This window comes from Poecilia reticulata, linkage group LG4, assembly GCF_000633615.1.
Source record: "Poecilia reticulata strain Guanapo linkage group LG4, Guppy_female_1.0+MT, whole genome shotgun sequence".
Lineage (NCBI taxonomy): Eukaryota > Metazoa > Chordata > Actinopteri > Cyprinodontiformes > Poeciliidae > Poecilia > Poecilia reticulata.
The window spans coordinates 30,246,805-30,259,960 of record NC_024334.1 but is presented as its reverse complement, the minus strand read 5'-3'; the positions used below and the strand labels follow the sequence as shown (position 1 = coordinate 30,259,960).

Here is a 13,156-nt window from a genome sequence, read left to right as displayed (position 1 = left end):
TTCAATACCTCAAAACTCTGCTGAGTGATTCTGAAGTCGGTATGTGAAAAGCTGTAGGAGTTTACTCAGATACAGTGTATTTAAAAAAGACAAAATGGTGGTTTTGAACGAAAATAGCTGACTTCCTGTTGGCTTTGGAACTTTTGTAAGCCCTGTCAAATGTACCAAATTGTATGATTGTTAAAGCATGGCTTGGAGCTGATTTTTAAAATAACATTTCTAGGAGGCGCTAGAAACCTTTTACTAGCAAATTTGGACTGCATCCAATATTTGAATGCAGTCAAGTATTGGACTGCAATTTGATTGATCATAATGAGTTTGATGGAGCTCAGCTGAAATATGTGTAATTTGGCACTAAATGTTTGTCAACGCCGTCACCTCTAACTTTGTTTTCCACCGAAAACTCTTTGGACTTTAAAGCAAGTCAGACCAATTTGTCATCCGTCTCCTGACACAAAATCTTCTTGATTTGCTCAAGGGGGTCTGGAGATGGAGCTTTCCAAGAAAAAAGGTGACTTCTAGTTCTGAGGGGCCGGGGCTTAGATGATGTCAGCATATGACATATGATATGATTGTTGGGCATCCCAGCTGGATCACTCATACCAAGTTTGGTGCAACTTGGCCATTGTATGTGAAAGTTAGTGTTTTGTTTTGCTTTGGCATGTATGCCAAGTTCAGCGTCTGGCCGCAGCACTTAAAAATGCTCAAAACTCACCACTTTGATTATTTTTAATGCCCCTATTGCCTTTGTATTGACCAAATATAAAGCCAATAGCTCAGAATCCCTAGGAGGAGTTCGCTAAAGTTTGAGGTGTGTAAACTTAAAAAATGGCCAAAATTTGCTCTCTGACCCAAAATAGTCACCCCTCTAAAATGTGCCCTAAAATTAATGCACATGTTAGGGCCCCAGATTTGCAATTTCTGGTGGAATAGAATAATAAAAAGAATAAGAACTTCTTAAGATACAATATGCAATGTTAATTATACAATTAATATGTTGGTATAAATGTGGGGCTTTTGTAATATTGCAATGTTTAATAAGCACTTTCCTAAGTAAAATTTAAAAATTATGCTTTAAATGGAGGTAATTTTCTTGAAGAAAGCAGCATTGTGAATAAAAATGTAGCTAGAGAATTGAATTAATATAATTTTAGCTCTTCGTCACCTCTTAGAAGACCAAATTTTATTACATTTTTAAGTTAAAAATTGAATAATTTCTTGTACAAAATTCAGTTATGAAAATCTTTCTAAAAATATTAACAGTGCAATTGAAAAAAGGTATGTTTTCTCAAAATATCAGTCACAAAACACACAAGAATTGATATTTATTTTAAATTTCTTTTGCAGAAAGTCGTAGGGAAAACGTCATACGTCACGAAATTTCTTACATTTTTTGTGGGTGTGGAATCAAAAGAGATTTAGTTATTTTCATGATTTTTAAACAAATACAGACAGATGTTTTCTTCTCAGGGTGAAGAAGAAGAAAATTGACATCAGAGATCAGAGATTTCTTGTCACGTGTTCTATAAAACCTTTCTAAGGTTCTTTTAAGAAGCACATTTTAGTTCCATTAGTCTTTCTTTTTCACAATGGGCCTTTTTTTCTATTTTATGTGTGCCATATGCTTGTCTTTAACTTGATCTTTAGAACATTAGCTCCACTTTATACCAAACTAACTTTTAGCTGCATAAACGTTAGTATGTAATCATATATTTAATTAGCTGAATTGCAGACGGAATTTCATTTAAGTCTGTTAAATTGAACGTTGGTAAATTTTAATGTGTATTTTTTGACATCATCGTACAATAAAAAGTTGCCATCTTGGAAATATGGCAATGTTCACAAACTGTGTCTGTAGCAAAAAAAACAAAAAAAAATCACTTTTCAAATGTAAAGTACTAAATGTTTGAATACATCAAATTTTGCTATGTATTCAACACGTCAGAACAAAATGCGTATGAACAGCCAAATATCTCCAGCAATGACTTTGGAAAGCTGAAATATCTTTTTGTACATTTAAAATCAATTTTTTGTTGTAGTTGTACTTTTTAGCAGCACAAATGCCTAAACAAAAACCAGCCCCACCATTTTGGATGTCGAAGTTATGACACAAGGGCGTTCTGTCCCAATTCTCAAATTTTTGAACGCTTGTAACCTGAACACTCAAACGCCTTTGCTCACTTTGTCTGAGTGCACACTACATAGACGGGCATGGGATGTTGCAATTACCTTCTAAATATTTAATTGAGGTCTGTTGAACTAGAGACGCATCTAAGAGTTCCACGACACCGACTCTTGAGGCCTGGATTTGAGGATCCCTGCTTTAAATGCTTAGCTGCTCAGCTCTAGGTTGGGCACCAGACTGTTTTCCTGAACCTTTTCACCCTGAATACATTCTGAGGAACGTACATTTATTTATTACCTTCTCAGTTGATCAAATAACGTCTGGTGCTTATGGTCGATTAAGCAAATCTCCAAAGTACTGCCTGTGGGAGTTTTTCTATTTCCATTAGGTATTGATAGATCCAGAATGGCACAAAAAGGCAATACAATCAGAATAATAAAGCAATAATCTTACATGTGTACATAGCTGCTGCAGTTTGTCATACTCAAAAAATTTGTCCAAATATATAGCAGACTATATATAATTGGAGTGTATTCCCATGACATCTACCACGTCATCATAGCTTGATGCCTTTGTGTCTCAGGTGTGTTCCGTAGCCTGCAACAATCCTACAGCATAAGCTCCCAGGACATCCTCATGGCAATGGATTACTGTGAAGAGTCGCTGCAGGAGATCGACGTCACAGCTTTCCTAAAAACTCTCTGTGGTCACATGCGGGTTTTTAGGGAGAGTGGCAAAGCCCAGAGACTGGGAGGAGGTCTAAAACTTTTAAGAAGACCTGCCACCTTTTGTGTTGGAGAGGTTCAGGAGGAGCGAGCAGAAACATGCAGGTGAGTTCAACCAGTATGAAATTATAAAGAAAATAAATGACAAATGTTTTTGAGACGTCACTAACATTTTAAACATTATCTTTCTTGTTACATATTAAAAGAACAAAAACTAGCGTGTGTGGATTGTAAACTGTCAGCTATGTTCAATCTAATAAGAAACTCAAAGGTTTAATTTAGCTCAGATTTACAAAAGTAATACAAGAAAAATTAGATTGAAGTTGATCTGTCTGTATAAGTGCACAGAACCAAAACAAAAGTGGCTGATTAACACAAACACCTCATAATTTGCAAACTTAATTTTTTTTGCTGGAGGACTGATATATTCCTAACAGAGCACTTGACTCTCAGACTGCAGGCTTACTGCTGGTTTCTAGAATTCCAAACATTAGAATGAGAGCCAGATTTGTAAGTTACCAGACACTTCTCCAGTGCAATCAGCTTCCAGTTTTAGTCTGAGTTAGACACCCTGTCTACTTTTAAGACTAGACTTAAAACTTCTCTTTTGAAAAGTTTTTTAAGTTAGACTGGCTTAGGTGATCCCGAGCTATTTCTGTAGTTATGCTGACACAGGCCCAGAAACTTTTCGCTAGAAACTTTTTCACATTTTCTAGGATCCACCAGTAAACCTGCAGTCTGAGAGCGAAGACATTTATGGAGCTCCATTTTGCTCCATGTCCTTTATGTCCAAGCAACTTGTATGTTTCTTTTATCCTCAAACCTTTTAAAACACCTTATTGGGGCAGCTGTCTGTGCCTTGGCTCTTCTTCCACCTCTTGCTTCATCACACTGTGTATTGAAAGCTCCCAACATTTCAAAAGAGTTCATTTATGACGCTGTAAACTATTCCAAGGTTCCCAGGACCTTTGAACAGAAGCAGGCCAACAATGTCATAAAGTCTCCACCTCAATTAAAAGTGACCATGTGTTGCTCTTCCACCAATTTATTATCTAATTTACAGAAAAGACATCTTGGAGGATTTCATTTGACTGAAGTAAGATCGTGTCTCATGGACCCTAAAACTCTCTATTGGCTGATGTTTTTTACAGCGAGTCTTGGAGATGAAGTCCCTCACCATTTTGGTCACTGAACGTAGTAGATGTATAAACTTTTCTTCTGCCCTCTTTGCCATGTCATAAATACACCCCAGGGATCCAAGACTTTGGGACTTGGTAATCAAAAGTTACTACATACTACATAAGTCAAACAAACTAGAAAAATACCTTTGTTGCATTTTTTTATAGGAACTGTGGGTGAAAATAAGAGAAGCAGGCTTAATTGGGGTTAGGGTTAGGTTTGAAGGATTTCCTAACATGGGATTTTTCCTTAACTCAATGCTATATTCAATGCGAGGTTATGCTACTATAATAAAATATTGATTTCTATACTCTTTTATCATCAGTAGGCCTGAAATGGAGGATAGTTGTGAAGCTGAATCTAAAGGGAAGGCTTCTCAGTGGATCCTGGATGAGTCCAAAATACCGGCATTCCCTCTGACCCTGCTACGAACACAACCCGATTGTGAAGTATACCCAGATTTGCACAAAATCATTCAGGTATATATTAAAATTTAAGACAACTGATTGATATTTTTTAATTAGACTTTCTTTCAGTCAGAACTTTTTAAAAAAAATTTTATGTCCTTGGGTTTTAGTTATTTTTGTGCATCTGAAATAAAGCTATATGGGGGATTTTTCTGACATAACTTCTGGCAGTAAAACTTGCAGAGAGGTTTGCGAGTGGAGAGTTAGTCCGTGCAGAGAGAAGTTTTGCGTGGGAGGAGAAAATCTGAGCATGAACACAAAGATTTGAGAGCACAGAGAATATTTGAAAGAGAGCAGAAGTTTTGAGTGCAAGTAATTACACATTTGGAGTAAAATCCCTCCATAGAGCTGTCATGATTAGAAATTCAAAAAAGAAGTATGGTAATGATAACTTATTGACATGTTTTCACTGAAACCTTATTATTTTGAATAGAAAATGATAGCCTTACTTGTCATCCTTGAAATCTCCAGATACTATGTTTAATCTCATTTTACAGAGCCATTTCCTCTTCTATATTGTGAATAATCCACAGTACACAGCATCCTTGAGATTGTGAATTGTTAGTTCAGCAAGGCTTAAATGTAGTTATAATTTATATAAATGAACTGGTAATGGTGAAAACAAAAGCTTGGCAGGAAGTTAAAATGTTTTTCAGAAATTAAGTTCAAAGTCTGATGTATCAAAATGACAACACAGCATTATAATTACTGTTTAAACAGAATGACCTTCTGAAGCAGAGGCTATGATACATATTATTATTAATGTTTGATGTTCAGTCACAAAGACCATATGAAAATACACTATTTTACCAAGAGCATTTATATTTATGTCTTTACAGAACTACTTACATTACTTCATGAACTTGCATGAAATGTAATTTTTAATCTGCATCATGTTGATCTGCCTTTTGTAATTATTAGAGCTTTAACTTTTCAGGAATGTGTTTTAGATCCATGTATGGGTTGCATGCTTTATTATGTCACTGTGGCATCCCATCAACCAACAACTTTTAAAGTTGTTTCTTAGCACGTAAGTTAATCTTCACGAGATCTTGCTTGGAGCCCCAGACTGAAGGAGCTTGAGAATCATTTTGTGTTTCTTCCCTTTTCTTATAATTGTGGCAACAGTTGGTCTCACAAAGCTGTTTGCTAGTTGTCCTGTAGCTAGTGACAGCACATCTGCAGCCAGGCTTCAAAGTGTGAATCGAGTAAAATGGACAGTATGTCCGATGAAGCCCCACTTTGATGCTTGTGTCGTCTTGCTGAGAACCACATGACTAACATTACATTAGACTCGTCACTGCTTCGTTTTGCATGTCGGTTTTCTAAACAAAAGTGAAATGAACCGTGGTTACTCGTGTGCGTGTGTGTGTGCGTGTGTGTGTGTGTGTGTGTGCGCGCGCGCGCGTGTGTGTTTTTAGGTAGTTTGGTGGCACATCAGCAGACAGTAGCATATGAGAAGAATATTTTTGATTAGCAGTGCCTAAAATGCAGCCAACAAAAGACGAACCTCTCCTGTCTGACAGGATCAGAAGCAGAAGTTCCAGAAAGAGATCATTTCGAAGAATTCTTGTTTTTCAGAAAGTCACAAGCACCACATGCCAAAGACTAAATCAAAATCTAAATCTGTTGTCAAATCAGCCCATGACATAAAAGAAAGCTCAACCACAACCTACATACTAGTAGGATTAATTAGGCTCAAATCATTTTAAGAACTAAATAATTGAGTAGGTCCAATAGACCCTAATATTAAGTGGGTTTCACAAAACTTTCTTGTGACATTGCATACTGTTGTTCTAATATTTTGAAGCATAATTTATTTAAGTGACAAGACTGTCACAGTTTCAGTGCAACAGCAGATGTCACTATAGAGCAATGAATAAATCAGAGTAGTGACCGTTTGGGCAAAGTAATAGGCTGGAAAGCCTCTTTGCTACTTGGTGTTTCATTGGGTCATCACTACCTTTGGCCTGCAGTTCTGTCTTTGCTGTCTTTAGACAGCTCTTTAGTCTTGCCCTTGGTGGAATGGTTGAAGTAATGCAGGGGTGTCCAAAGTGGGTCCTGGAGGGCCGGCACCCTGCATGTTTTAGTTCTCTCCCTGGTTTAGTGCACCTGGGTCAAATGATGGCTCCTTAGAGGCCTGAGGAGAACATTGACTTGCTGAGGAGGTTGTTGCTGCCACTAGGGAGAGAATAAAACATGCAGGATGCCGGCCCTCCAGGATCGACTTTGGACACCCCTGGAGTAATGAGTTCAAAGTAAGTGCAAGTAATCCAGGTAATGAATGGAGAATATAAAGGCTTTCATAAGATAAACTAACAGATCTTTGATAGGCAGAATTCTAGCTTCTTTAATCATTGAATTAAATAATAAAACAATTATTTAATTCAATGAAATGCAAATGAATCATTTAAATGTCATACAATGTACTTTTCTGATTTTTTTTTAAAGTAGTTTTTTTCTTATAGTTATATATAGTTGAAGTGTACCTATGATGAAAATTAAAAACCTCTCCATTCTTTGAAGGTGGGAAAACTTATTTTCTACACTATAGCTGTGATTTTGTGGTTCTGATGGTACTATCAGATTTTTAAAAAATGTCCATTCTTTTCTGTAACAGCTCTGTGGAATCAGCCCAGACTTGCTAGTATTTTGGATTATCTTAAGCCTGTACAAAGAGCTCGAATGGAATAGCAACAACCAAATCTATATAATCCTGATTGTTCCAACTGCCATTTGTTGGAAAAATCTGCCAACAAATGACAGTTTGTTGGCAGATTTGGGATCATCACAGCTCTGTTAGTCAAAGCCAGTGTTGATTTGCTCATTGTCCGTTCGTACAGGTACAAGTGAAAAACATCACTGCAAATTTACTCATTTGCTGCTGTACATCACAGCCAGGGATATTTGAAAGCGTAATAATAACTACTCATTGCCACAAGCACATGTTCTTGAAGAAGTTGCAAATTTGCTGTTCTGCTGATTTAAGGCTTCTGACGGCTGTCACAAGCGTTTGATTTGTCAAGTTACAATTAGGGGCTGTCAGTGTTAACATGACAACCCCTGATAAAACCCGGTAATATCACATAATGCAGACTACACAAACTACCCAGGTTGACCAAAAAGCTCTCTCCAGCTGACCGTTGCCTAGGTCACAGCACCGTGTTATGAACTCGACACACATGGACTGCTGAGTGACAGAGAATGACAGCAACACAACTTTCAACATTCTTGTGTTGCGTCTGTAGCCCACTGGTGTACATCTCTCTGTACCGGCTTGAAATTTCACATGCACAAATGATGCCGGTCGCTCGGCTACATGAGGACAAGTGGCTGTTGCCTCATCACACAAGTTCTGTAGGGAATGAGTGAAGAGCGACATTTCTCAATTAGCGTTTAAAACAAAATGAGTGTAATATTCATTTGACAATGAATAAGCCTGGAAAACTGAGAATCTTCAGACATTTTTGATTTGAGACAAGAAAATGTTTTTTTTAAATGTTCTTACAGTGGCGGTTTTTCATATGAGCTATATGAGCAACTGCCCATGTAGCCACCCATCAGAAAGGGATGGGGCTCACAAGAACTAGAAAGTAAAACATATCCTGTCAGTTGTATCCTGAACAATTTTACTACTAATTGTATGCATGTGTAATGGAGTAAGTTTCCTACAGTTGCCACTGAGTACTGTCCGTCTACATTACCTGCTTTATGCTAGAAAAGAAAAAAAGAAATCAAACAATTGCTTGCATTTTAATTAGTTGGAGTGCAGCAGGAGGGGCTTGTACAACTGCATAAATATTTATATTTCAAGCTTAGAAAGCTAGGTACAGCGTCAGAGAGGGATTCATTTGATAAAATCTTTGAATTGATTGACAGCACTAGTTACAATGCAGTATCATCTCTGATGAGGAGCACAGAACATTTTCTTGTTTTGTTTTTTTCTGGGTTTTCCTGCTGCTGAGGGATCTTCAGGATGACGCTCTTATGAGTTATGTTAGCTGATAAAACGAGTCATTTGTCATAATTAAGATCTTTATCTACTTGACTCAGTTCCAATGAGCTTCCAAGAATTTCAAAATAAATTTCACCTAAATAAAAATGAATTCTTTAGATACCTCCAAGTCAAAAGCTTTATGTCAACCAAGCAATTTTGGGGAAAAAACATAATTAAATCAAAAATATGCGAGATAAAACAAGAGAGTGCATAAATATTCAGCCCATTTAATGTGACTGACCTTAATCAACAGAGGCCCAGCCAGCAGAGCTAGTGCTATAGTCTCACCATGTCTGGGATGGACATCACCTGAGTGTCTCACTTATTCAAAATTAAATTTCAATTTTTAAATTGTCATAATTTTGAAGAAATCAGTTTTCACTTTGAAATTGTAGGGGTTTCTTTGTCAAATAGTCTAATTTTGTTAATTATGACTGATTTGTAAAAGCAGTAGAAATGGTGGTGTACTTTTACAGACACTGTACTGTACCTTAAGTTTTGCAATGTGTAAGGAAGAATCAAATGTCATCCAGATTTAAAGATAATCTTTTTAACAGGACAAGTTCCTGATGATCCTGTCGCAGTATTTTAAAAGTGTACCATCAAACCCATACTACTACTTCTATTTTCCTCCATCATCCAAGAAAGAGGTAAGTTTTCTTTTTCATGTCATCATTGAAAAATGTAGTCTTGTAAACAGTGAAACAAGAAACTAAACATACTGTTGAAACCAGATATTTACATACATCTAATAAAATGATGCGTCCATATTTTTTTCTTACTGCCTGAAGTTAAATCAGACCAAATGAGTTTTGCTTTAGCTTAATTAGAATGACTAAAGTTATTATTTTATTAATGATTTTAAAATTATATTAGCTAAATACCAGATATCTTGGCGAGAGCCGTTTTTAGAGATTTATTTGTATTATTTCTTTGGATTCAAAAGTTTATATACATTTGGTCAATATCAGGGATAACCGTCTTAAAATATATGACTTGGATCAAACCTTTCCAGTTTCCTTCCACGATCTTCTGATAGGTTAACTGGCACATTTGAATTAATTGTAGTCAGGCCTGTATTTTAAAGCAACACTAAAGTCCACTACTTTCTTCTTTGACACGAAAAGAAATGAACCAAGATATCAGGAAGAGAATTGTGCAGCTGCTTAAGTCTGGTTCATCCTTGGGAACAATTTACCAATGCCTGAAGGTCCTGCATTCATATGTTCAAACAATTTTAGATATGATGGGAATTTCCAACCGTCATACCTCTCAGTCCAATCTGTGTAGATTGAGCCCATAACAAAAGCCAGAAGCCGAGTGTAGATGTTAGCTGAAGCTGGTAAGGCAGTGTAGTTACTCAGTGAAACAGTCCTGTTCAGACATGGGTGAGGAAAAAATATTTTCTTCAAAAGAAACATAAAAAACCAAATTGCAGTTTGCAAATGCACACAGGAACAAACATGTCCTGTGCTCTGATGAAACTATAGTTGAACCGTTTGGCCATAATGACAATTGATACATTTGGAGGAAAAACAGGGATGGTTGTTACCATCCTTACTGTGAAGTATGGGAGTCACAGCACCATTGGCTACAGATTGGTCTTCCAAATGGACCATAACCCTAAGCATACAGTCAATCTCCTTCTAAACTGGCTAAAGGACAACTGAAGCCACTTTCAGTTGGTCATCACAGGCCTGATGTCAGGCCATCACAAATATCTGGTTTCAACTGTGTTAGATATTATGAATAGAGTTTAGGTAGATGAGTAAAACCAATATTTATTAGCAGTTTTATTTGAAATAAAATAAACAAATCCAATTGAGACTCCACTGGATCCAAGAAGTTGACCATTTTCATTGTGAATTCTATACCCAGGTGGAGTCTGAGGATGATGAGACTGAAAGAAGACTTAATGAAGAGCTAGTTTCAGAGACAGAGCCTACAAGTGAAGATGGTGAGCATTCCTTAGGACAGTTCTTTCTAACCCTGGTCCTGAAGGAACAACAACTGCCCTGCATGCGTTAGTAGTTTCCCTGTTTTAATACACACCTGATTTAGCTGATTGCAAATGAAATGTCCTGGGCTGAAGCACAGTTCAAGGAATTATGGCGATGTGTTTAGTTTAAAAAGCAGCAAAGCAGTCCCAGATCATCACACTTCAACCACCATGCTTGACTGTTGGTGAGATATATTCTCATAGTAAAATACTACTTTGCTACCAGATGTAACAGGACAGACACCTTCTTAAAACTTCCTTTGTGATCTATTCACTGCATAAAATACCTCCCTAAAGATTAGGAAATCATCAGTGTTTTTTTAGTTTGCCTTTGGGATCTTTTGGATTAGTAGTGGTTTTGCAATTGAATCCCATTTTTGTTCTGCTTGAGTTTTTTAAAATGCCTTCATGTTAGGACATTTCATTGTTGCTTTTAAAAATATTTGAGCCTTTTTCATGCAGACAGGCAGGTTCTATTTAGCTGTTCTTGATTCCATGGGGATGGCAGTAATTAGACGTTGACATGATTTGTCAAATTAAACTCTACCTTCATAAGCATATGTTCATTCATGATTTAACAGGGATTCAGGTTGGTTTTCAAAACTTCATTTTGTATTTACTCTGGTCATCTTCATCTAATGCTAACATTTCTTTCTTGATCTTAAACATTGATCAAGGAACATCAAATGCTGTGGAAGAAACTGTTACTTTTCCAGAGTACTATCTGAATATTCTTTTGCTCCAGAGAATGTGTCGGGTTGTTGTCTGATGGAGAGTGACACAGACCTGGTGGTTGAGTATGAGGACCATGTAGGCACCAGCTCACAGGAAGAGGGTGAAGAATGCTCCCAATCCGACTCCAATACTGTCAACCAGGACCAAGACTCCTTCAGCATCCTGGATGGAGAGTCTCTCCTAGAGGCCGAGGGGCCGCAGCTGGACATGCCACCACTGTTTCTTCACTTCACTTGTTCTGTCAACATGAACAGCAGCCATGGTTCTATGCCTATTCAGACTCTTCCCACATGCCTTGGTGAGCATAGATCTGCTATCACAGTCTATTGATATGGGAAATGAGTGATTAGACTTAAGTTTTTAAAAGACAAAAATGAGAGTAAGAGAATACACCAACTTTTTTGCATTATTACTATTAGAATTATTTCTTATTAGGTGAATATGTAACAAGACACGAACATATTACAGTTATTAACTTTAGCAAAATTAAATAAAAAATGTTGTCCACCTCAATAAGAGCAGTATTGCATGTTCATTGAATATAGGGTGAACTTATATTTACAACACACTCAGCTTCTAATTTTAGTACTGTCAAGGTTGGGGGTTTTTATCACAGGAAAGAAAAAACTTTTATTGTCTGTTGTTAAGTCTGTTGAAATATAAGTCTATTGTTTTAGACTATTTACTTTTTTTTCTACCAGGACATTATGTGGTTGAAGCTTTTAGAGTCATAGTTTTTTTATAAACGGAATAACAATATAAACAGCCCATGTCAAATATAAGAGTTTTATGAACATTTGGGTTACGCAATATATAGAGTAACTAAAAATATTTTCAGTAATTATTGATCTTCATATCGACTTTGATAACATCGTGGTGTGGCCATTTGTAGCGGATTGACAGTCCTTTGAACACGATAGGGGTCAGGTGGAGGAATTAGATTTTTGACCAAGTTGGCTTCTCGTAGGCGGTTACAGACAGTCTGAGGTGGGATGCGTCTGTTGTGCAGACCGATAGTGTCATCAGCTGCGTGTGTCACTGGCCTTAGCCGATCCCGCAGATGGACGAGCCGGATGTGGTGATCTTGTGCTGGAGTGGTCACACATGGCTGACAAGGATGAGGTTGATTTGTAGTAGTGCCAGTCTGTTGGGAGATTGAGCCGTGCGGCTACTGCTCTGGTGGAAATCCCTGCAACCAACATGCCAATGGCACGCTCCCATTGGCATGGGAGCTGATGTTTGTGCCTCAGATGCACAAACATCTGAGGCATTATAACTTGTGGCAAAATGTGACATTTTGGGATCTCCTTTTATTCTCCACAGTCCAATGATTGTCCAGCTGTTGCTCATTTTGTTTGATCATCCACTGGACATGCCCCACCATGCTCCGAGTAGAACTCACTGAGTAATGGTCACTGACAGCAAGTTGGGTTAAAAATTATACACAAATCAAGAGAAATATTACTTTTGTACAATAAAATGTCAGCAAATGCTCATTTACAGTTAACTACACATGGCAACAATATTTGACATGGGGCATTTATATTTTTGTTCAGTATATTTAACCCAGACCTGACTGTCGGTATTTCAGTTTTTTAAGATGATAGTACTCAGCTGGGAAGTTTAAAATGTTGCTGCTTTTCTTACACTTCTCAACTTGAATGCTGTGCTTTCAGGTGAAATGATCTCCTGTCTGGATAACGTGGAGACATTACAGTCTGTTGATCTGACTGAGCTTTCAGTAACTCTGGATGTGTTTGTGCTGACTCTGCCCCTGGAAATTGAATTTATGGCTGATTACCATCATAACAGGTCAGTGGAAGAGAGCAAAGCCTGGATTTTTCAAGAGCTAGGAAACATTTATTACCCATGAAAGCTGTCATATTTTTTTAGAGCTACTTTCTTTCTATTGTGTGTGTGTGTGTGTGT

At 37.3% G+C, this 13,156-nt stretch overlaps 1 protein-coding gene across 1 annotated transcript in view; it reads left to right on the top strand.

Moving 5' to 3' along the window:
* Positions 1-13,156, top strand: part of szt2 (SZT2 subunit of KICSTOR complex) — a 167,784-nt gene that overhangs the window by 54,790 nt on the left and 99,838 nt on the right. Inside the window, 6 exon segments of the mRNA XM_017304280.1 lie at positions 2,709-2,955; positions 4,355-4,508; positions 9,051-9,143; positions 10,372-10,450; positions 11,238-11,525; positions 12,904-13,144. Coding sequence (XP_017159769.1) covers positions 2,709-2,955; positions 4,355-4,508; positions 9,051-9,143; positions 10,372-10,450; positions 11,238-11,525; positions 12,904-13,144 — 1,102 coding nt within the window.